The sequence below is a fragment of the Symphalangus syndactylus genome, chromosome 9, assembly GCF_028878055.3.
Source record: "Symphalangus syndactylus isolate Jambi chromosome 9, NHGRI_mSymSyn1-v2.1_pri, whole genome shotgun sequence".
NCBI lineage: Eukaryota > Metazoa > Chordata > Mammalia > Primates > Hylobatidae > Symphalangus > Symphalangus syndactylus.
In genome coordinates this window covers 69,483,404-69,508,245 of record NC_072431.2, presented here as the reverse complement: position 1 = coordinate 69,508,245, position 24,842 = coordinate 69,483,404, and the positions used below count along the sequence as shown (strand labels likewise).

Below are 24,842 nucleotides of genomic sequence, written 5' to 3'. Positions count from 1 at the left end.
GTGCATGTATTTTCTTTCTTTCTTTTCTTTCCTTCCTTCCTTCCTTCCATTCCTCCCTCCCTCCTTCCTTCCTTCTTTTTTTTTTATTATTATACTTTAGGTTTTAGGGTACATGTGCACAATATGCAGGTTTGTTACATATGTATCCATGTGCCATGTTGGTTTGCTGCACCTATTAACTCGTCATTTAGCATTAGGTGTATCTCCTAATGCTGTCCCTCCCCCCTCCCCCCACCCCACAACAGTCCCCGGAGTGTGATGTTCCCCTTCCTGTGTCCGTGAGTTCTCATTGTTCAATTCCCACCTATGAGTGAGAACATGCGGTGTTTGGTTTTTTGTCCTTGAGATAGTTTACTGAGAATGATGGTTTCCAGTTTCATCCATGTCCCTACAAAGGACATGAACTCATCATTTTTTATGGCTGCATAGTATTCCCTTCCTTCCTTCTTTCCTCCCTTCCTTCCTTCCTTCCTTCCTTCCTTCCTTCCTTCCTTCCTTCTTTCTTTCTTTCTCTTCTTTCTTTCCCTTCCTCCCTCCCCCTCCCTCCCTCCCTTCCTTCCTTCTACCCCTTCCTCCCTCCCTTCCTTCTTTCTTTCTTCTCTTTTTTCTTTATTTCTTTCTCCCTCTCTTTTTTTTTTGAGACAAGGTCTTGCTCTGTCACCCAGGCTGGAGTGTGGTGGCATGATCACAGCTCACTGCAGCCTCTACCTCCTGGGCTCAAGCCATCCTCCATCCTCAGCCTCCTGAGTGGCTGAGATTACAGGTGTGAGCCACCGTGCCTGGCCAGATGCAAGTATTTTCCAGAGAGGCTGGATTATCATCTTTGAACATGCCCAGGTGGTGTGGGGCATCAGATGCCAGGCCCTTTTCTTAGAGCAGGTGTGTTACATGTAGCAAGGTAATTATTAGTGCAGTATCCCAGGGCTGGTATCTCTGGGTCTCCTGGATGTGAGGTCATCTGGAAAGCCAGCCTTGGATGGTCTGGAGGTCTGTTTGGAGGAGAAGCATCTTTAAGGACATCTGTGAAGGAGGAAAACCTCCTGCCCTGCCCCTCTGCTTGTCCCTGCCCTGGTGCTAGGCTTTCTGTGCTACTCAGAAAAGCAAGATAAACAAGGAAAGAGGAAAGAAGGGAATTAAGAGAAGCGCATTTGTCCAGTGATACAGGACTTGTATAAAGTAGGAAAATTAAAACTTGAAATTGAAGGAAAAATCAGAAGGAATAAAGACAAAAGAAAAATACAATAGTACAAGTTCTGAATAATTCCATCCACTAAAAATTAAGATTAGGTGAAACTGATAAGATAAAATGAAATATTTTCTTTTTCTTTTTTTTTTTTTTGAGATGGAAACTCATTCTGTTGCCCAGGCTAGAGTGTGGCATGATCTCGGCTCACTGCAACCTCCATCTCCTGGGTTCAAACGATTCTCATGTCTTAGCTCCTGAGTAGCTGGGACCACGCCTGGCTATTTTTTGTATTTTTATTAGAGATGAGGTTTCGCCATGTTGGCCAGGCTGGTATCAAACTGCTGATCTCAAGTGATCTGCCTGCCTCGGCCTCCCAAAGTGCTGGGATTACAGGCGTGAGCCGATGCGCTCAGCCAAAATGAAATCTTTTAATCTGAAATAAGATGAATGTGATAAGATAAAGACAAACTGACACCATGAGAGTTCATGTAAGAGATAAGCCAAGAAGATAAGATGTTAAAACAGAAAGGTTGATGAAGAGAGAGAAACAATGAGGAAAAGGTGAGGATTTACATGAAGGATGAAGAATAAGAATGAAACAGGTAAATGATAATTTATATAAATGGAATCTCACTGGGAGGGAATATTTTAAGAGGTCAGCTGGAAGCACTTGCGGAGGACGAGGGAAGTGGCTTTGTAACTGGTTCTTAGAGTATCCTAAACTAAGCCTCCCCTCTGCAGAGGATGGTGTCACTCAGCAAGAAGAATTAAAGGATGCTGGGGACCCTGCAACTTTATCAGCTGCTGCTGCTACCTTGAAAAGATTTCATCAAAATAAACAGCCGAGGGGCTTGTGGTTACTCAAGAATCTCAACATCACTAATTATCGGGGAAATGCAAATCAAAACCACAATGTGATAACACCTTACTCCTGCAAGAATGGTCATAATTAAAAAGTCAAAAAACAATAGACGTTGGCGTTGATGTGGTGAAAAGGAAACACTTCTACACTGCTGGCAGGAATGTAAACTAGTACAGCCACTATGGAAAACAGTATGGAGATTCCTTAAAGAACTAAAAGTAGAACTATCATTCAATCCAGCAATCCCACTACTGGGTATTTACCCAAAAGAAAAGAAGTCATTATATGAAAAAGACACTTGCAAATGTATGTTTACAGCAGCACAATTCACAATTGCAAGATGTGGAACCAGCCTAAGTACCGGTCGATCCACAAGTGGGTAAATAAAATGTGGTATATATACACACCATGGAATACTACTCAGCCATGAAAAGGAATGAAATAATGTCTTTTGCAGCAAGTTGGTTGGAACTGGAGGCCATTATCCTAAGTGAAGTCACTCAGGAATGGAAAACCAAATGCCATATATTCTCATTAATAAATGGGATATTGGGAGACCGAGGCTGGCAGATCATGAGGTCAGGAGATCGAGACCAGCCTGGCCAACATGGTGAAACCCTGTCTCTACTAAAAATTACAAAAAAATTAGCTGGGTGTGGTGGCATGTGCCTGCAGTCCCAGTTACTTGGGAGGCTGAGGCGGGAGAATCGCTTGAACCCGTGAGGCGGAGGTTGCAGTGAGCTGAGATTGTGCCACTGCACATCAGCCTAGGTGACAGAGCAAGACTTCGTCTCAAAAAAAAAAAGTGGGATAAAATGAAATATTATAATCTGAAATATGATGAATGTTATAAGATAAAATAAAGACAAAATGACACCATGAGAGTTCATGTAAAAGATAAAGCCAAGAAGATAAGATGTTAAAAGCAGAAAGGTTGATGAAGAGAGAGAAAAACAATTCAGAAAAGGTGAGGAATTACGTTAAGGTGAAGAATAAGAGTTATTCTTTTGGTTTTCCATTCCTGAGTTATTTCACTCATAGCTGAGCTACGAGGATAGAAAAACATACAGAGCGATCTAATGGACTGTGGGGACTCAGGGTGGGGAGAGGTTGGGAGTGGAGTGACGGATAAAAGACATCTTGGGTACAGTGTGTGACGGGTGCACTAAATCTCAAAAATCACCACTAAAGAACTCATCCATATAACCAAAAACCACCTGTACCCTAAAAACTATTGAAATACATTACCATTTTTTTTAAAAAAGGAATCCGATCTCAGGAAAGTTCCCAGACAATGCTCACTCTGAGCGCAAAGGAAAGTGCAGTAAGAACCTGCCCGGGTTTCTATACCCAGAACTCCCTGGAAATTGGGAAATTTGGGTATTTACCCAAAAGGAAAAAAGTTATTATATGAATAAGACCCTTGCAGATGCATGTTTAAGATGCATCCAGGCCAGGAGTGGTGGCTCATGCCTGTAATCCCAGCACTTCGGGAGGCTGAGGCAGGTAGATCACGAGGTCAGGAGATTGAGACCATCCTGGCTAACACAGTGAAACCCTGTCTCTACTAAAAACACAAAAAATTAGCCGGGCGTAGTGGTGGGCACCTGTAGTCCGAGCTACTTGGGAGGTTGAGGGAGGAGAATGGCGTGAACCCAGGAGGCGGAGCTTGCAGTGAGCTGAGATCTCACCACTGCATTCCAGCCTGGGCGACAGAGCAAGGCTCTGTCTCAAAAAAAAAAAAAAAAAAAAAAAAAAAAAGATGCATCCAGATCAGCCTGGAGCAGGCCTGTTAAACCTGTCTTCTGCAGAGGCACTGTTGCCTTTGGGGGAATTTTTTAAAAAGGTGATTTCTCATGACCTGAACCAGGTGCCCAGGTGAATGCCAGCTCCTCTCCCTCTCTGTGTAGCCCTGCTTCCCTCCTTAAGGGGAGCCCTGGATTCAGATTTCACTCTGAAGTGAGTGAAGCCTCCCAGCCAGCATCTACTCAGCAAAATCTGCACCTGTTTGGGGTTGCAAGAGGAAGCGTTGCCTGTGGGGTTTAGAGCCAGGTCATGTAGTTATTTTATGCTGGGCACCAGCCAAGGCAGGATGGACCACTTTAGATAGTGCCTCAATCTTATCAGTCTGGCTACCTCTGTCCTTCTTTTTCCAAGTTTCTTTCTAGTCGTCTTCATACAACCCAAGGGTGAGTGTTAGGGTGGGAGTTAGGGTTAGGGTTAAATTGAGCATCTAACTTGCCCCTTCGTGGGCAGGAACTGAAGTGGCTCATTTCACTCAGCCTGCAGACTGTGGATGGCTAAGTGTTAACGGCTCCATGAAGGGTCAGGGTGACAGTCTTCTGCACCTGTCCTTTTTGACACCCGAGTTCTTGTTCAGTGTCCAGGAAGAATCAGGTCACATGAACTGTGTGAAAGGCGATGAATGCAGAAGACTTTATTGAACAGTGGAAGTGGCTCTTAGTGGAGAGGGAGCTGGAAAGGGGATGGTGTGGGGAGAAGGTGATCTTTTCCCTGAAGCTCAGCCATGTCTGGCTGGGCTCCCCTCCAAAACCACACGTCTGAAGTTAGCTGCATGTACCTGTAGTCTCCAATGCTCAGTTGTTGCTTCCCTGCTCACCGCTCAGCCACTTGCATCCTTGCCAGTCAGCCACTTGTGTTGCTCTTTTCTCTTTATGAGCACAGGATAGGGGTGTGGCAGGCCAATAAGGCAATCATTTGGGCAGAAGAATTGGGCCAGCTGTTTCCACTTAGGGCCGAGGCTCCAGGCTTGAGGGTGGGGTTTAGCCAGGAGCCCAGCCATTCTATATCAGGATGACTCTAAGGCCAACTGGGAGAAGTGGGGTTTCTGGGACACCCGTATTCATGCAGTCAAAGCCAAGAAGGGCAAATCAGTGCCTGCCAAACTCAGCCTTAGGGGATTACCTGAGCCAATCCAAACATGAATCCTGAGGAAAATACAGCAGCCAAATGCCCTGCCCCAAGATTCCATGGGTTACCAAAGAAGGAAGACCTGAGGAATCTTCCTTCCCAAAGAAGGACTAGGGAGTGACTCTGCCAGTGGATATGAGGTTCCTTTTGGGAATGATGAAAATGGTCTAAAATGGATTGTGGTGATCACAATCCATTTTAGACCATTTGCAAAATTATCATGTGCAACACAGAATTTTGGAGCAGTAGGGTGAGAACTGTGATGCTTTGAGCAGTGGCAGGGCGTTGTCAGCATGGCATTCATGTGTTGTGCAGCTCAGCTTTGCACCCACTGGGATGGGCATCCATCTTCTTGGCTGCTTGGTGTTTCTGGGAATCTACTTCTAGGATTTTCAATGGGTAGAGGTCCGCCAAACCAAAAAATGAAGTGATTACTTGGAGTCTTGCTTTGTCACCCAGGCTGGAGTGCAGTGGCATGATCGTAGTTCACTGCAGCCTCAACCTCCTGGGCTCAAGCAATCCTCCCGCCGCAGTGTCCCAAGTAGCTGGGATAACAGGCATGCACCACCATGCCTGGCTAATTTTTAAAAAGATTTTTTGGTAGAGACAGGGTCTCTCCATGTTGCTCAGGCTGGCCTCAAACTCCTGGCCTCAAGTAATCCTCCCACCTTGCCCTCTCAAGGGCTGGGGTTATAGGTGTACGCCACATCACCCAGTGACATGAGAGCTTGAACTACAGGGAGACCCATCCAGATGGGGCCGAGCAAAAGACTAAGAATCTCTGTGGAAAGCTCTGGTAAACTCCAGGAGCCCTATGTGAGCCGGAGGGGAAGCTACAGAGGACGACTGTCCAGAAGTGGTGAATATATGGCTGAGGTACTGGGGATACTGTGGTAAATCTGGGGACTACTGTCTTCCAGACCCCTGGAGGGTGCAGTGCGACAGTCACCCTGGGCAGAGCCCCTTCCCAAACCCAAAGGAAAATAATTTGTTCTACCAAAAAGACACCTGCACTTGTATGTTCATTGCAGCATTATTCACAAGAGCAAAGACATGGAATCAACGTAGGTGCCCATCAGTGGTGGATTGGATAAAGAAAATGTGGTCCATATACAGCATGGAATACTACACAGTCATGAAAAAGAATGAGATCATGTCCTTTGCAACAACATAGATGCAGCTGGAGGCCATTATCCTAAGCAGATTAATGCAGGAACAGAAAACCAAATACTGCATGTTCTCACTTATAAGTGGGAGAGAAACATTGGGTACATGTGGACATCAAGATGGGAAGAGCAGACACTGGGGGCTACTAGAGAGGGAAGAGAGAGAGGGGGGCAAAGGTTGAAACACTACCTATTGGGTACTATGCTTGCTACCTGGGTGATGGGAATGTTTTTACCCCAAACCTCAGCATCACACAATATATCCATTTAACCAACCGGCACATGTACCTTCTGAATCTAAATTAAAGTTGGACATTTTAAAACCCTTAAAACAAACAAACAAAAAGAGGAATAGGAAAAAACAGCTCAGCAGAGGGAGGAGCTCCAGATGAAACTTAGAGACCCAGTGACTCCCTGCTTGGGGCTCAAAACACAAGGTCCCTGTGATCATGTTTGAGGCCAGGGTGTCCCAGGGTAGCACTGCAGGGATTACCTCGAACCCACCGATGAGGCTCCCACAACCATGACTAATGAACACGAAGAGCTAATGGACTCCTCTTCTTTCTCAAAGCCTCTGCCAACTCTGCCGCCAAGAATTATAAGCATTTAGAAAATAATTATACATCTGGACAAATCAGTTTCAGTCTATTGGATTGAACATAATCATATTAAAATATAATGAATACATTCAAACACACAATGCATGATTAAACAGTCACTTAGGAACCAGTGCTGGTAAAGCATGCTGGCTGGTAACCAAGAACTATGTGGCAAGAGCCCACGGTAGCGGGGACAGAAGTAGAAAGCCACCCCAGGCTTGCAACTGATTTCTTTGTCTCCTTTGGTTTAGGTTCTAATTTACTTCCTCCCACCCTGGCTCAGGCAAATCCACACAAACTGGTTGTGGTTCCTGCAACCTGATTTTGTTGGCTGGTGCTTAATCTTTTTGTCATTTGGGATGGAAAGGCGGAGTGGGGGAGGCAGGATGTTTTTGGCAGGCTGATGGCCAGAGACTGCAACCTTCTGAGCAGTCAGGGGTCTGCCCAAGGTCTCTGCCAATCCCACTGGACGGGGCATCTCACTCATGTCCTCCCTCGGGAGGCGAGGGCACCAAACAGCAGTGGTGCTTCTCAAACCCTTGTTGTCTTATTATCCTTGGCCTCCAGATCATGGCTGGGACCGCCCTCCGACTGTACTCATTGAGCATATCTCCAGGTTTCTGGGCCTGGATGAAGACTCAGGCTCTGTGGGAATCCCAGGGAAGCTGAGCCTCCATGTGGCAGCTGACCTGGAGACCTGAAGCGTGCCTTGGCGAAGCACGCCTTTCCCCACTGACTTGCCCTGGACCAAAGACTTGGTCTCAGCTCTCTGTGGCCTCTTTGTGCCCTGCACTTCTCTGCCTCCCGGCCTAGTCCAGCCCAGCCCAGCGCAGCTCGACCCTCAGCTGACAGATGCTGACATTGATGCAGGAGAGGTGGGTCCCCAAATTGGGATGAAGCCTGGGAAGATTCTTTTTGTTATTTGTTTTTTTTTTTTTGAGACGGAGTCTCACTTGGCCGCCCAGGCTGGAGTGCAGTGACGCGATCTCGGCTCATTGCAACCTCCGCCTCCCGTGTTCAAGTGATTCTCTTGCCTCAGTCTCTTGAGTAGCTGGGACTACAGGCACACACCACCATGCTCAGCTAAGTTTTGCATTTTTAGTAGAGACAGGGTTTCACCATGTTGGCCAGGCTGGTCTCGAACTCCTGACCTTAGGTGATCCACCTGCCTCAGCCTCGCAAAGTGCTGGGATTACAGGCGTGAGCCACCGTGCCCAGCCGGGTTCCCGGCTTCACTCAGCAAACAATTTAAGGCTGAGCCAGTGGCAGAAGAAAACATCTTTATTGAGGTAGCAGCATTACAGCTCTGTGACTACTCCTGCAGAGCAGGGCTACCCCATAGGCAGTGTGTGGAGAGCAGCAGCTCAGGCGCAGTGCTGCAGTCATATTTATACCCACTTCTAATTATATGCAAATTAAGGGGCAGGCTATTCAGAAATTTTTAGAAGAGGGGTGGTAACTTCTGGGTGTTGCCATGGCAATGGCAAACTGTCATGACACTGGTGGGCGTGTCTCACGGAGAGGTGCTTCCAGGGCCTCTTCCCTATTTTAGCCAGTCTTCAATCTGGTCTGGAGTCAAGTCCTGCCTCCTACCTCAACATCACAGGAGGAGATTGGTAAATGTCAAGGGTAGGGCGAAGGGAACGGTACAAGCATTGGTGGTCAGCTGCAGAAGCAGACCCACAACCTCAAAAGAAATGGAGCCCAGGGCTGGGGCTGTTTGTTTTTGTGCTGCCTCTAGATGTGGGATCCTGGTCCCTGGGAACAGATCAGACTCAGGCACCTGGGTGGGCACTGGCCAAAGGAAGCCCTAGATGAAGGAGCCTGGTGGCACCTGCAGGCGGAGTCACCGTCCAGTAGCGCAGTTCTATGCCCCCCGCACCCCCCGTACCCTCACAGGCCTCTGCCCACTGCCTGGGACCCTGCTGTCTTAGTCACCGCTCAGGCTTCCAGCATTTTCCCAGGGGGATCGACTAAACTGAGATTGTGAGTTGGTGGCTCGCAGGCCCGGTTCAGCCCACAAACAGGTTTGTTGTTGTTTCTTCTTGTTTACTTGTGTCTTTGTTATGGTTTTCTCCCAAAGTGTTTTGAAACTTAGAAGTCGTTGCCAGTATTTAAAAAATCAGCTGATTTATTAACAATCGGGATTTCCAGCTCCTCTTTAAATCATCACATCTGGCACTGCCAGGCCATACTCACTCATAGCAACAATGGATGGGTGATGAGTCATGGCTACCGTTTTGCACAAAGGGAGCCACTTCCTCGTGGTCTTTGCCTCTTGGCATGACTGCCGGTCCCTGTAGGCATTTGAGCTGGCATGCCCCGTTTTACAAGAAGGAGAAAACACAGGTGCATCTGGAGTGGATGACACAATAGTATGAATTAGACCCTGGTGCTCCCACAGGGAGAAAGATCTAGGTACCTTGTAGTAGTCTGCTCAGGATGCCATAGCAAAATACCATAGACTGGCGGGTGGGGAGCTTAAACTACAGCTTAACAGCTGTTATTTTCTCACAGCTCTGGAGGCTGGAAGTCCAAGATCAAAGTGCCAGCATGGTCAGGTTCTAGGGAAGACTCCTTTCCTGGCTTGCAGACAGCTGCCTTCTTGCTGTGTCCTCACATGGCAGAGATAGAGATCCCTCTCTTCCTCTTCTTATAAAGCCACAGTCCAATTGGATTAGGGTCTCACCCTTAAAACCTCATTTAAAATGACTTCCCCAAACCCCTGTCTTCAGATATAGTCACATTGGGGTTGAGGGCTTCAATGTAAGGATTTGGAGGAGGGACACAATTCACTCCATAGCATATCTGGAATTCAGGATGTATATTTGGGTGCTGGGAAGGGAAATTAAATAACCAGTGGAGTCTCGGGCCATCCAAGCATGTCACAAAAATGAAAAGAAACCATTTCCATGAAATGGATGAACTTGGCAACAGAGAGGGGTACAGAGCTCATGTTCCCACTTCTACAGATACTGCTTCTCAGTCATCCTAGGAGAAATATAGCTTATGGCAAATTCAGGACATCCTTCCTTCAAACATTTGCTTGAATTATCCAGATTGGGGGCCAACACTGGACTTCCAATCTTTGCTGTTCTGTAACATCTCTGGGAAGTTCTGTGCTGCCATGCTAGTTAGGGTGGAGTGGAGAGTGAGTTCAGGGAGGCTGGTGTGAGGGTCTTGCCACCACCCATCCCAGGACCCCTGGTCTGGCATCGAGAAGGCCTCTGGCCCGCAAGAGAAGCTGTGTGACCATGGGAAGCCACTCAGCCTATCTGTCTCACTCTACCCAATTGTGAACCAGGGGTTGATTAGGTCAGTTTCTTTTGTAGGTCACTCTTCATGTTAGTAGGTAATTTTAAGCCCTGGTTAAGGACACTGCTCTGTAGTGGGTGCACAGAATGAAGGATTCGGCCCCAGGACTCAAGGAGGCCCATGGGCCTCTGGCTCCCCCATGGGTCTCTTGAGCTTCCCGCCAAACTCCAGGATCCTGGATCTTCCCACAGTCTGCCTCCAATGAGTGAATCCGCCTCATACCTCACTGCTCCTGCTTGGCGAGGGTGATGGGAAGATACGGTATTAGTGGGTAATTAAGTTATTAGCTGCCAAAGCTTAATTGCTCTCAGGAGTATTTTAATTGTAGCAGTGGACTCAAAAACAGAAAGCCTCGGAGACAGCAGACATCATGGAAACAGAAGGAAGGGGGAGTATATGTGAGGGTGCGTGTGTGAGAGTGTGGTGTGCGTGTGTATGTACGTAAGAGAGTGTGTGTGCATGTATGTGTGTATACATGAGTGTGTGTGATGTGTGTGCATGTTTGTGTGTGTATGTGCCATGCATGTGAATGCATAAGTGGGAATGTTTGAGAGGGGGGTGTGTGTATGTGTAGTGTGTTTGTTATGCGTATGTGTGTGCATATGTGCTGTGCATGAATGTGCATAAGTGTAGTGTATATGTGTATGTGTAGTGTGAATGTGAATGTATGTGTGTGTGTGCCTGTTTATGCACTGTGTGTGCATAACTGTGAGTCTATATGCATGTGTAGTGTGAGTATATGTGTATGAGTGTGTGCATGTGTTAGTGTGTATATGTATGAGTGTGAGTGTGTGGTGTGCATATGAGTGCATGCATGTATGAGCTTGTGAGTGTGCGTGTGTTTATGAGTGTATCTGCGAGTGTGTATGTGTGTTTGTGTCCTTATGTGAGCATGTGTGGTGTGAGTATGCACGTGTGTCCATGTGTGGTATGTGAGTCTATGTGAGTGTACGTGTGTGTAAGAATGTGCATGTGTGGTGTGCATGTATGAGTGTGTATATTCGTGGGTGTGTGTGGATGAGTGTGGATGTATGTAAATGTATGTGTGGATGTGAGTGTATGATAGTACGTGTATGAATATGTGTGTGTGTACATGTGGTGTGTGTGCATGAGTGTGTGTGTGGTGTGTGTGAATGTATATGTGTGTATGTGTGCTGTGAGTGTATATGTGTGTATGAGTGTGTGTGTGACTGGGTGGGCACAAGTGTCAGTGTGTACATGAGTGTATGTGTAAGTGTGTAAGTGAGCATACATGTAAGAGTGTATGTGTGTGCATGTGTCTAACAGAAACTGCCTCTGTGATCTCTGCCAGGGGGCCCATCAGTGCAAACCCCCGGGGTGAGCCCAGGTCTGAAGGTGGCCACCAGCCACTGGCCTACTCCAGGTGGGCTTAGCGTGAGCCAGCACAGCCATCAGGGAACCTTCTCGGAGCTAGACCAGCTGCCCCAGGAGTAAGAGGGTGACCCTAAATATTATCCTACCATGAAAGCCAGGCCTGGGACTGTGGCCTCCATGGTCTGGGTGCTTCCTTGTGGAGGTGGGAGATGGATTCTCCAGGGAGAGCTGGGCCACCAGATATTTCTCTGTCCTGTGGCTTGACTGCTTCTAGAAACTTCCTGGGCTGAAGGCAAGGGACTTTGACAAGGGCTTGATTTGGAATGTGGGGCATTTTTATTGTTCCAGTTTGTTTTTCCCAAAGCAGGTTCCATGGGGGCAGGATGAGGGGACAAGGGCTGGGGCTGCTCCTCCAGCAGCTGCCCCTGCGTGTGAGAGGTGAAGCCAGCTGGGCTTCTGGGTCAATGGGGACTTGGAGAACTTTTCTGTCAAACTGGAGGATTGTAAATGCACCAGTCAGCATTCTGTAAAAATGGACCAATCAGCACTCTGTAAAATGGACCAATCAGCACTCTGTAAAATGGACCAATCAGCACTCTGTAAAATGGACCAATCAGCACTCTGTAAAATGGACCAATCGGCACTCCGTAAAATGGACCAATCAGCACTCTGTAAAATGGACCAATCAGCACTCTGTAAAATGGACCAGTCCGCACTCTGTAAAATGGACCAATCAGCAGGACATGGGCAGGGCCATATAAGGGAATAGAAGCTGACCTCCCGAGCCAGCAGGGGAGTTCAGCTGGGGTCCCTTTCCGCTGTGTGGGCGTTGTGTTCTTTTGCGATTCATAATAAATCTTTCGCTGCTCACTCTTTCGGTCCGTGCAACCTTTAACACTCACCGCGAGGGTCTGCAGCTTCGTTCTTGAAGTCAGCAAGACCACAAACCCACCGGGAGGAACAAACAACTCCGGACGCGCCACCTTTAAGAGCTGTAACACTCACCGCGAGGTCCACGGCGTTATACTTAAAGTCAGCGAGACCAAGAACCCAGCAGAAGGAATAAATTGCGCACACAGGTGGGCACAGAAGCTAATGGGCGTGGTGGGCTCAGCTGCGTGCAGGTGACGGCTGGGTCCTGGCTGGGCCAGGTTGGGAGCCATCTGGGTACTTTCATAGTCTGGAGACAAGCTCCAGATTATGGTGGTGTTTTAATCTATGATTTTTTCTTTATCGGTTTATGATTCCTCTCTAAAAGAGAGTTGCTTCATCAACTATTTGGTTATCTTATAATTTGTATAGAAAAGGCAGGACAATTCTTTAGTTCTTTTCTTTATTACTTTAAAAGAGTAATTACTTTATGCCTTAGCAATTACATTCATGTGACTTTTCAGGATAATGAGTTGTACCATATTTGGTGATTGACTGTGTCTTCGAGTTGGTTTCTCTGTCATTTGGCATCATTGAGAGCTTATCCACTTTTAGGCCTGACAAGACTTTTCGTATTTCCTGTCATGGAACTGATTACTTAGCCGGAAATGGTATTTCGAGACTACAATTTGAGTGCTCATTGCCTGAGTTTTATTACCTTGACGTCTTTTCAGTGACGCAACTGATAAGTCCACATTTTTTTAAAGACAAAAATAAATTATGAGTTCACAGTGATATTTTTATTCAAACTAGATTTCAGAGTTTTTACTTAACCTTAAAATTGTTATATTTACAGCTCTTTAACATAGAAAATCTTGATTCCTAATGATGTTACGTGAATCTCTTAGGTATGATTTCTTTGTGGTTCTTTTTGTCCGGAGACTATGTCTCACTTGGAAAGCTCAGTCAAAATATTATAAAGTAACTTGAAAAAAACGATTTTCTCTGTAGTTAAGCCATTAACTTGAAATACAGTTGTGTTTGCATGTTTCAGTTCATTTTCTATTTTAAGGAATTGCTTTGCTTTTTCCTTTTGACAGTTTTTTTCAAATCTGTAAGACTTATTTATGTTTGCTCTTATAAATAAGCTCTGCCCATACATTATCTTCTGTTTCTACACATCTGTTAAGTTCTGTATGTTGGTCTTGTTCTAATGCTTTACTAAATTCACCTATTATTTGTAATAGTTTTTTTCATGAATTCTTCGGGATTTTCTAGACATATAATCATATCACTTTCAAATAACTTTATTTTATTTCTTTTCCCATTTTATGCCTCTAATTGTCTAATTATGTTGGTTAATGCCTACAATACAGTGTTAATAGTAGCAGAGATAGTGAACATCCTTGTATTTCTTCTGATTTTAGCAATAAAGTTTCTAGTGCTTCCTGGAAAGTAAGAAGTAGGGTGCTGGCTTGTGAGCTGATATGGAGGTGTGTGTATTTATGTTCAGGAAATATATATAGTTCCCTATTTTACTCTGATTTTCAATGTTAATTTAATTGTTGTGAGCCATTCATAGGGTCTTGGTTTTCATTTTGAAGAACCAGGGTTTAGGATGTTTTGCTTATGCGAATCTAAGCCAGGACATGAAGGGACATTAGGGCTCCTGAGAAGTCTCACTTGTAGGAGAATTGTATGGAGGTGATTTGAAAAGCTAATTTCAGTTTTCAGATGTGGACTTGGAATTTTGGCTTTGCCTGTGTATATATTTTATTTCCATGATGATATCTAATTGGTTTTGGGCAGAGATAGGGAGAAAACAAGTTTGATTTTACATCACATAGAAGGATTTCGCTTTTGCATCTTTCAAGGAATTTCATGGACATTTTCTACGTCCTAGACCAGCAGTTTTAGATTTCTTTTTTGTGCTTTTGAATACATCTTAGTAGTAAGATATTCAAAATGATGGCCAACAATCACCTTTACAGAGTCAGTAGACACAAGTGCAGTGATGAGACTTCATTGCTCATAAGCAGCTGAGTAGATCTGACAACCTCTGTTTCGTATTTAAGAGCTCCAGGCTCCCATGTTCCAGCAAAAGCAGGGCTTAGTTTTGGGGCAGGCTGGAGCTCACACTCTGCCCCGTCCTCTTTTTTGTCAGCAACTCATACCCCATTACACAACGTATGGCATGACACGAACTATGCAACATTTTGTCCAAAAGATACCTTCAAAAAAGAATCAGTTATAACAAAAATAAATTCTTGTTGTGGGTTAAATATCGTGCATCTTTGCAGGGTTTTAGAGGAAAGGACCACGGGCAAAACTATTATCGAGCATTACAGGGAAAAAATTATGATTATAATGTGGCTCTCAAGAATTGTAAAATCTAGCAGAGACCACAAGATGCAAAAGACTAACTTGATGCCCAACGTGGTTAAAAGGGAGGGAGCGTTCCTTGGTGATTCTTTGAACTGGGTCTTCGAGTAACAGCCTGGGAACCACTGTTCCATGGGGCTCCCAGAGGCTAAATAAAATCATTTAACCCATGCTTATGAATTATTTATTCCCATAAACAATGCAGGCTCATCCCCCTCCATTCACAAACGTTAGATTTTCAGCTCAATCTTGCTCCCAGTGATTGGAATTTTAGACACTTCAAAAGGGGTCAAATCCATGAAAGACTTCGGTGTGCTGAGTCTGCTTGTAACCCATGTACCAGATTGGTTGCTCAAGGCCACAGACACTGAAATAATGAGGTTGGCCAGTCCACTCAGGCTGTATCCATATGCCTCCTTCCTCAGAGGCTGGCACAGAGATGCATTTAAGAGTATACTCTGTGCCAGCCTCTGAGGAAGGAGGGAGGTATATGGATACAGTCTGAGAGGACTGGCCAACCTCATCATTTCAGCCTCTGTGACCTTCAGCAACCAATCTGGTGCACGGGTTCCAAGCACAGAGGTCCATTTAAGAGTACACTGGACCGGGTGCAGTGGCTTCTGCCTGTAATCCCAGCACTTTGGGAGGCCGAGGCGGGCAGATTATGAGGTCAGGAGTTCGAGACCAGCCTGGCCAAGATGGTGAAACACTGTCTCTACTAAAAATGCAAAAATTAGCCAGGAGCGGTGGCGGGTGTCTGTAATCCCAGTTAGGAGGCTGAGTCAGGAGAATCGCTTGAACCTGGGAGGCGGAAGTTGCAGTAAGCTGAGATCATGCCACTGCACTCTAGTTTGGGCCACAGAGCAAGACTCTGTTCCACCGCCACGCTCCCCGCCCCAAAAAAGTATACTTGGGGCCAGGTGTGCTAGCTCACACCTGCAATCCCAGCACTCTGGGAGGCTGAGGTGGGTAGATTACTTGAGCCCAGGAGTTTGAGACCAACCTGGGCAACATGGTGTGAAACTGCATCTCTACAAAAAACACATTAATTAGCCAGGAGTGATGGTGCCCGCCTGTAGTTCCAGCTACTGAGGGGGCTGGAGGTGGGAGGATCACTTGAGCCTGGGAGGTCGAGGCTGCAGGGAGCTATGATTGCACCACTGCACTCCAACCTGGGTGACAGAATGCAACCCTGTCTCAAAAAAAAAAAAAAAAAAGGAAAAGATAATAATTAGTGGTCATGATGACCACTATGCAATCCTTGCATGTAACAAAATTGCACTTGTGTCCCATAAATTTATACAAAAAATTATCCATGATGACCAGGGCCTTGTTGGTTTTGTCACCAACATCACCAACATATTCCAGTTACTCTCTCTGAGCTTCACATCTCTAGAGAGTCTTTGTCTTTATTATCTCTGTGTGTGTGTGCGTGTGTGTGTTTAATTTTTTTCTGAGACCGAGTCTGTTGCCCAGGCTGGAGTGTAGTGGTGTGATCTCAGCTCACTGCAACCTCCACCTCCCGGGTTCAAGTGATTCTCTCTCGTGCCTCACCCTCCTGAGTAGCTGGGACTACAAGCGTGAGCCACCACGCACTGCTAATTTTTGTTTTTTTAAATAGAGATGGGGTTTCACCACGTTGGCCAGGCTGGGCTCAAAACTCATGACCTTGGGTGATCCACCCGCCCTTGGCCTCCCAAAGTGCTGGGATTACAGATGTGAGCTGTCATGCCAGGCCAGCGGTTTGTTTTTAACGTCAGTATGGAACCAAAGGGAACTAACATTGATTAAATGTGTGTTGAGTACATGTTTGTTGAACACCAATTATTTCAAGGTTGCTCCTGCCTGGTCCTAAATGCCACACACTGCATACCTAGTGCCACAGAGGGGGAGAATCAAAGTCTCCCTTCTTGGATACCCTTAGGAACAAACTGATCCTTCAGACTGAAGGAGCAGAGACAATCTTCCCCTGTTCCGTGTGTTTGCGTCTGATTTCCCAGCTTGACTCTGAGCTCCATGAGGCCATATCTGTGGTGGATTCACTTCTACATGTCCCACCTCCATCCGACCCTGTGTCCAGTCCAGCGCCCATCTGAGCAGAGGAGGAGCTCAGTCTCTATTAGTGCAAAAAGAAAAAAATGGAGAGTGATAGTGTATTAGTCTGTTACTGCACTGCTGTAAAGAAATCCTTGAGACTGGGTAATTTACAAAGAAAAGGGGTTTAATGGGCTTACGGTTCTGTAGGCTATACAGGAAGCATGGCTGGGGAGGCCTCAGGAAACTTACAATTATGGTGGAAGGCCAAGGGGAAACAGGCATGTCTTCACATGGCCAGAGCAGGAGGAAAAGAGAGGAGGGAAGCACCACACACTTGCAAACAACCAGATCTCATGAGAACTCTTATCACAAGAACAGCATGAAAGTGGTAAAAATACTCCCCCGTGATCCAGTCATCTGTTACCAGGCCCCACCTCCAACATTGGGGATTATAATTTGACATGAGATTTGGGTGGGGACGCAAATCCAAACCATATCAAGTGGCTAGCATATGTAGCACCTGCTGTGTACCTAACACTTTACAATAACTTTAAAAGGTAGGTGTTATTATCAGGTTCATTTTGCAGATGAGGAAACAAGCCCAGAGAGGTTAAGTCACTTACCCAAGGTCACATAGCCCCTAAGTGGCACAGCCAGGATTTGAACTGCATGGTCTAATTTGATTAGTGATGTTCTTAACAATATTACTCCACCATTCTCTGCATATTATGGGTTGATAAAAGTGATGCAGGTGATAGAGCACTCAAAGGGTAGACTCAGGGCTACATCACTTTTTGGGTGGATTAAGAGTGCCTCCTACTGGTCTGAGCCCTAAAAGAGTGACTGGCCAGTGTTCCAGGGACATTTTCAGTGCTAAAGGATGGTCACCTATTGGAATGAAAAGCTGACAAGGGGCTGGGCGTGGTGGCTCATGTCTGTAATCCCAGCACTTTGGGAAGCTGAGGCAGGAGGATCACTTGAGGTCAGAAGTTCAAGACCAGCCTGGCCAACATGGTGAAACCCGTCTCTACTAAAAATATAAAAATTAGCCAGGTCTGGTGGTGTGCACCTGTAATTCCAGTTACTCGGGAGGCTGAGGTAGGAGACTGGCTTGAACCTGGGAGGCAGAGACTGCAGTGAGCAGGGATCATGCCACTGTACTCCAGCCTGGGAGACAAAACAAGACTCCGTCTTAAAAAAAAAAAAAAAAGCTGACGAGGACCCTCATGTGGGTCTAGGAATTAGCCCAAAGCTCTAACTTCAAGACGGGCTCAAAAATCCAGCTCCTTCTGGCTGACCTTTCAGATGATGATTGTAAAGGCAATTAGCAAATGGACTTTAGAGGACAAATTCTGGAAATTAATCGCCCTTAGGAATCGCATCAGGAAATGAGGTAACCGGTTAATTTGGGGACAAGGAACCTCATTGGGAAATGCACCTTGGGTCCCAAGATGCATAAGGCTGTGAGGACTCAGGAGGTGCCTGTGTCTTGGAGAAGCTTCCAGTTAAATTGGGGGAAGATGGAGGTCTGTCTTCTGTGCAGATGCCAACGTGGGGTGTTTCATTAGTTGGCCAAGGGTGGTCAGTCCGGCTTGTGCAGGGCAGCTTGGCTTCCCCCGTTATGCCAGCAGGCAGCTGTGACTGGGAGAGGGGAATTCTGGAGAGATGGCTTCTGGCTACGGGAGCCAGCTCCATTTTGGGTCCCCTGACTTTGTGTTTCTCTGGCACATCCCGAGTGCTGCAGTGAGGGCACCAGAGGCCGGCTGAGCAGCAAGAGCGATTGTTCCTTACGGGGAGCTGCCACCTTCAGTGCCGTGTGCGTGTTGAGCTGTGGGCAGGTTCCAAGTCATTAAGTGTATTGGGCTTAGAAGCCTGGCGACCATCAGTTTGGAACATCCTTGCAGAGAGCTCCCGGCAGCTCTCATCTGGGTGCCCTGCTCTGATGTCCACACTGCCTGGGGGGACCTGACAGGAGAAGAGACTCAACATATTCAGAAGTTTTTGCATGTGGAGAGCTAATTACTGCTTTTTGAAATATGCACTTACCACCAATCACAACTTCCATGGTGCTGGGGACTGCCATGGCAACTAAAAGCATATCTGAAAATAAAATGTCTTTTTTTTTTTTTTTTTTTGCGTTTCTACTGTAATGACACACTTGTTTCTCCTGTTTAACTTAACGAGCTAACTAGAGAAGTCTCCAAGAGTTTCGGCATGTGCCGCGTGTGTGGGGAAGTGGGCGTTGTAGTGTGTGTGAATGTGAGTCATAGGCATGTGTAAGAGCGGTGTACGGGTGTGTGCTGCTGGGGACAGAGTGTGCAGCTGTGTGAAGTTGCGTGGGAGCCATGTGGGTGTGGGGGTGAGTGCTCCTGGGCATATGTCTCAGGAAATAGGCGTGTGAAGACATGCCTGTTTTTCCTTTGCCTTCCGCCATAATTGTAAGTTTCCTGAGGCCTCCCAAGCCATGCTAGATGGGTCTAAGATCATCCCTAGGCTGTGAGTGTTATAAGGCTGGTCTGTGAGCACACATCTGAAGACCAGTGCTGTTGTGTGTGTGTGCGTGTGTGTGCATGTATGTGTTTGAGGCCAAGTGCTGTTGCATGGATGCATTGCACATGTGCTGTTTGGTGAGACATGGTTTCTTGCTTTGAGACACTTACTCTCTTTAAGGTGTCTTTGAGATCCCAGCCCTTGGAAAGTTCCAGTGTAATCACAGGACAAAACACCCTTCCTGTCCTATCTCATCATTCCTGTGGGATGGAGGGCTCAATTCCTTCCCACAACCGTCGGGGAACCAGAGATCTCAGAGGTCAGGGGCACCCAGACACCATCTGGTCCAGCTCTGAGCTAAAACCGTGGGGGTTTTTGGTCCAGGTGGAAATTACAAAGCATCCAGTTGGTTTATGTGTCTGTCCTTCATTCATTCACCCCAGTGGCTGATGAGTTATGCACAGGGCTTTGGGCCTGAGCCTGTTTCATTTGAGCCGAATGAGGCTAACTTTCAATGGGTACTGTGTGTGCAGATTTACAACAACCTACAACAATAATGTCCACCATCCATATACAGCTCTTCAAGCCTTCTTCCTGCTTTCTACAGTCATTTTCTGAGCCTAATCTCCTAAGAGCTGACTTTGACAGGAGACCACTTTCCAGGCATGGGCATGCACCTCTCCCCAGAATCGAGAGAGTAGAAAGAGGGCAGAGGGACTTCCCAGGATACAACGTTCAGGGGCCAAGCAGTGAGAAATGGAGACTCATCTGTGTGTTGCTGCGAGAAGCCATTGCCTGCTGCAATGTGCAGACATCCATATGGGCACAGCTTTCTCAGATGGGGCCCTGATCCATGGTGGCCGGGGCTTTGTTGGTTTCATCACCAATGTCTTCCATTTACACTCTCTGAACTTGACATCTCAGGAGAATCTTTGTTTGTGTTTATTACTGTTTGTTTTTAACTTCAGTGGAACCAAAGAGAACTGACGTTGATTAAATGTGTGTTCAATACATATTCATTGAGCACCAATTATTTTAAGGTTGTCCCTGCCTGGGCCTAAATGCCACACAGTGTGCATCTGAACTCTTCCCTGCCTGGGGTTTTTCTCAACACAATGTTGGGAGGAGGGGATGGAGATTGTGGACAAATGTCAGTAGAAGTAGGCAGAGACGAGGGGCGCCTTAACCCAACCAAGGGAGAGGACCAGGTCAAGGGAAACTTTTCAGAAGAGTGGACACCTGAGCTGAGTTGTAAGGGACAAGTAGGTGGTAACTAGATATCAGAGAGAGGTAGAAAGAGGATGTTGCCACTTGGTGACATCAAGTGGACCTAGAGATTCCATATGCATGGGCTGCAAGTCTGCTCTGGAGCTGGTAATGGGATGCCATCTTGGATGCTGTTTGCATCCAAGTTAGGAGGGTATTGCCCTGGGATTATGACAGCATGACTAAGTTTGGGAGGCTTGGCCAGAGTCCTTCACCGTTAGATGGTGATTTCCAGCTCAGTCCCCCATTTTGTTTCTGTGGCTTTCCTGGTGTCAGCAGCAAGGAAACAAATGATGCTGGCAAGGTGTTTTGCTTCCTTGCAAGTTGCAATCACGTTCGCGGCTATAGCTCTCTCCACAATGCTCATACTCCAGCAATGCCCATGGGGGTACGAATGGAAAAATACCTGTAAATATTAAGGTTGGCTCCAAAAGCGCATTATTGGCTTGTTGTGCAATACCCTCTGGTGACATTTGAGGCCTTATTAATAACTAAACATCTGTCACAACTGTAATTATATTTCTTGTGCCAGGATTGTGTTTCTACCATTGTCCTGTGTAAACACGGAAGGGAGGGTGTGAATTATTTAGGCGGCCGGCTTTGAGAAAAATAATCGCCCAGCACTGTGCAGGCTGTAAGTTTCTGTCAACTCCTTTCAGAGTCTCAGTGCCTTCGCTGACGTTCCTTTGATGTGCTCCTAAATCTCTCTGAGAACATCGCCCTGGACCCCCGATGCGGCTGCCAGAGCAACCCGGAGAGGGGAAGCCCGAGAATGAGAAAAAGGGGGACGGAGGAGCCCTCGGAGGGGGAGAGGAGCCGCCGAGAAGCCAGGCCCCCGACTTCCCCACCTGGCAAGTCTTCTTCCCCCAAACCCCAGGATCTAGATTGTTTGGCAGCCCTCAGGTAGGGGGTGGCGCGGGGTCCGGGAGCCTTTGTTGCTGCTGCGTGTCTAGGCTGGAGAGGAGAATCTATGAAATGGACACCTGGGAAAGCTGTCCCGGCTGGGTACAGAGATTCTATTCCCTTTCTTGAGCCTATTTGAGATGTGTGGATGGGATGAAGGGGTGGGTTTGCAGACGGACTCTTGGGGAGGGACATGCCTGTTTTCAGGTGAACAATGACAAATACAACTTACAGAGTGGACTATGCACTAGCATAAAAATGGGAGCTTTGCATAGACAATTTCAATCAATTCTCAAGTAATTTCCTAAGGGTGTTGTTAATCTCGCTTTGACAGGAGGAAAGTAACACAAACATTAGGCAGCTTGACTGAGATCACAGCCGAAGGCAAACCTGGGATTCCTACCCAAGTCTCTCTGAATCTCATCCCATCCCCCCAAAAAATTATGTTCCTAACCACTAGGTTACCCTGTCTCTCTCTGGTCACTGATGCGGTCAGTTCACGGTGAGGAGTTTTCTGTGCTACCAAGCCACAGGCCTCCCTGGGTTTTTGATCTTGCTCTTTTTCTTTTCCTCGGAGACCCTCATGGCTATACAAACTCAAGAGGAATTTCAGCTCTGGGTGTGGTTTGATATAGAACACAATTTTGATCTGTGTGATGCTGGCATCAAAGAATTGGTCTGTGGTGAGTCCTATAAACCACTACGTCCTGAAATTGTCTCCCTAAGGCTGTTCAGAATGGGATCTCCAGCTCTAACCACCAGCTTCCAGTGGCGGCTGAAAGTGGATATGGTGGGGGCAGTGAGTTTAGAGTTAGGCTTGTGAGGAAGGAAAGGAAGTGGATGTATTTTTGGTGACTAGAGCACCTGATATTCAGCAGTTTCTCCCATGAGCAGGGGGCTAGGCTGTGGGACCCAGGAACAGGCTACAAGACTGTTCAGAACCTTCTCCAACGCAACTTGACATTTGAGAAGTCAAGGGCAGGAGCTGATGAGACCCCTGGCCAAGGGAACGCTTACCTACTGGGGAAGCCACTCTCTTAGCCTCTGAGGAAGCACCTGGAATAGGACAATGTAAAGCTGGAAATGACAAATGCTGAAGGGCAGGCTCAGAGCAAGGAAGGTTGGCTAGAGTCAGAGATCATCTTGGGATGGTTTCCCCATCCCAGCTCATCCCTTCCAGGAGAGGACCTCCCACCAAAGGCAGGCATGGTTGGACTTTCACCAGCCTAGGATAAATGAAAGGATGTTGAGCACTTCCCCTGCAAAGGGGGTGGGGCATGTTGAGAAAAGGAGGTAAAAATTGAGTAAGAGAAACATTTTGGTAAGTCCTAGGAGGGCTGCCTTACAGAAAGCTGGTGTGACGGAGGAAAGGGGTATTTGCCTGCCTTTGTAGATCCTGAGGATATCACATAGCAAACAGACAAATCTTTTTGCTCAACATACTGTCACATTAAAAATGTTTCCTCATTTTGTTCCTGCATTTTGGGAATTTGGAATTTTTTGGCCAGAGTTGCGAGCGGCATGAATTAGGCAGTTTAGTGTCACCTGTCTCGGGGACAGTGATGACCCAAGGAGTCAGTTTCTCCCAAGGCGTGTGCTTCTCCTTTGGGGCTGAACGTGAACTCCCTTTAGACCCTGGGGCTAAGGGTCTCTACACCTCCTGGCTTGTTCCAATCACACATTTGTGCGCGTGCGTGCGCACACACACACGCAGTGAACATGTTTTTGTTTTTGTTATTCCTTCCTTGGGGACGGATCCACACATTCCTCAGAGATTTCTTTGTGCAGTGGGCTGAGAGAGAGAAAGCCAAAAAGCAGGGGATTAGGTGGGGCCATAGGAGGGAGATCTGTGGTCAAGGTCTCGGCTCCAGGGAGTTGGACATGGAGGGGAGTGAGAACACAGCCCATCTGGAACGTGTTCTCCCATTAGATTCAGCAGTAATGTCATCTCTCAGAGCGCATTGCCTCCTGCCCTTCAGTTCTTTGGTTGGGAACCTCTTTCAGATAAAGCACTGCCTGGGTATTGTGAGACCCTTGAGAGACAGGAGTAGACGAGAATGCGGTCCCCATATACAGGTCATCTTCTCCAGGTGCATTGAAAGAAGCATGTTGACACCTTAGCAAAAACAGGGGCACCAGGGGCCTCCTCTGACCCCAAAGCATGCTCAAAAAAGAGCCACCACTATTTCCTAGCTGTGGCGGCCTGAGTGGTTATGCACAGTGTGGGCAGGGCAGGCAAAGTTAGAAAGCAGAGAGGAGTCTTCTTGATGTGTCTTGTCTTCCGTCTCCAGATCACTTTCACACCTCCTGGAGCCGTACTGGTTGCAAGGGACAGAAGTCCAGGAGAGTTCTCAAAAGTAAAAAGGGAAACATGTTAGGGAGATTTCCATGGGAGTGGGCAGAGGGTGGGTCTCATGAAATTTAAGGCCAGAGGTGCAGCTCTGGGATTACAGGTCGCCGCCACCAAACCTAGCTAATTTTTGTATTTTTAGTAGAGACGGGGTTTCACCATGTTGACCAGGCTGGTCTCAAATCCCTGACCTCAAGTGATATACCTGCCTTGGCCTCCCAAAGTGCTGAGATTATAGGCTTGAACCACCATGCCTGGCCGTGATTGCTTCTTAATCTCACCTCATGTAATGTAGCCTCTGCTCCCATCAGTTTACTGATCAGATTGTGGAGGGAACAAGAGCTAGTGTCAGAGCAGAGGAGTGATGCCAAGCAATGGCCAGTTCAAAATTTAGCTCATCATCAAGGACCTAGAAGGATGTGGAAAATCTGAGATAGCTGAGTCTCTTGGGTTTCTCTGTCCATATGAAGATGATCCCTGTCAAACAGCTACCCATTTGACAGTGATCAAATGGAGGAATCAGTGTGGTCTCAATTCCAAATCCCCTGGGAAAAAAGCTCATTGCTGTCCACTCCAGATCAAATCAGTAGTGCCCAAGAGAAGAGGGTCAGATGTATGAACGCAGATGCTGCCACTATAAATGGGTGGACAGAAGATGGGGAGGGGAATGACTAGAGAAGTGGGGTGCCTCCTCACCCCTATGTATTAGTTCTTTTTGTGCTGCTATAAAGGAATACCTGAGATTGGGTAATTGATTAAAAAAAGATTTATTTGGCTCATGGTTCTGCAGACTGTACAAGAAGTGTGGCCTAATTTGCTTCTGCTGAGGGCCTCAGGAAGGTTCCAATCATAGTGGAAGGCAAAGGCGGAGCAGGCATGTCACATGGAGAGAGAGGGAACAAAAGAGATGCCAGGCTCTTTTAAACAACTAGCTCTTGCATGAACTAATAGAGTGAGAACTCACTCATTATCACAGGAAGGGTGCCAAGGCATTCATGAGGCATCCGGCCGCATGACCCAGACACCTCCCACTAGGCCCCATCTCCAACACGGGATCACATTCCAACATGAGATTTGGAGGGGACAAATAGCCAAGCTATATCACTCCAGTTCTTTGAGCTATTAGATGTATGTCTTATTCTTGGAGTTA

General features: G+C 46.8%; 1 protein-coding gene across 10 annotated transcripts in view; it reads left to right on the top strand.

The window, feature by feature from the left end:
• The window catches only part of CALN1 (calneuron 1), a 676,810-nt gene that overhangs the window by 24,523 nt on the left and 627,445 nt on the right, over positions 1–24,842 (top strand). For 3 of the 10 annotated variants that reach the window (XR_010122570.1, XM_063646439.1, XM_063646440.1), the window contains exons 1-2: positions 11,687–12,473; positions 21,099–21,342. The exons of 1 other annotated variant lie outside the window; for it this stretch is intronic. Coding sequence is in view for 7 of the 9 variants with exons in the window: in XM_063646439.1 (XP_063502509.1) it covers positions 21,212–21,342 (131 nt within the window). In the remaining 2 variants the exon portion in view is untranslated. Of the gene's footprint in view, positions 1–11,684; positions 12,474–21,098; positions 21,343–24,842 lie in introns of those variants that run through there. 6 more of the 10 variants (XM_055292959.2, XM_055292965.2, XM_055292952.2 and 3 more) reach the window with 6 other exon arrangements.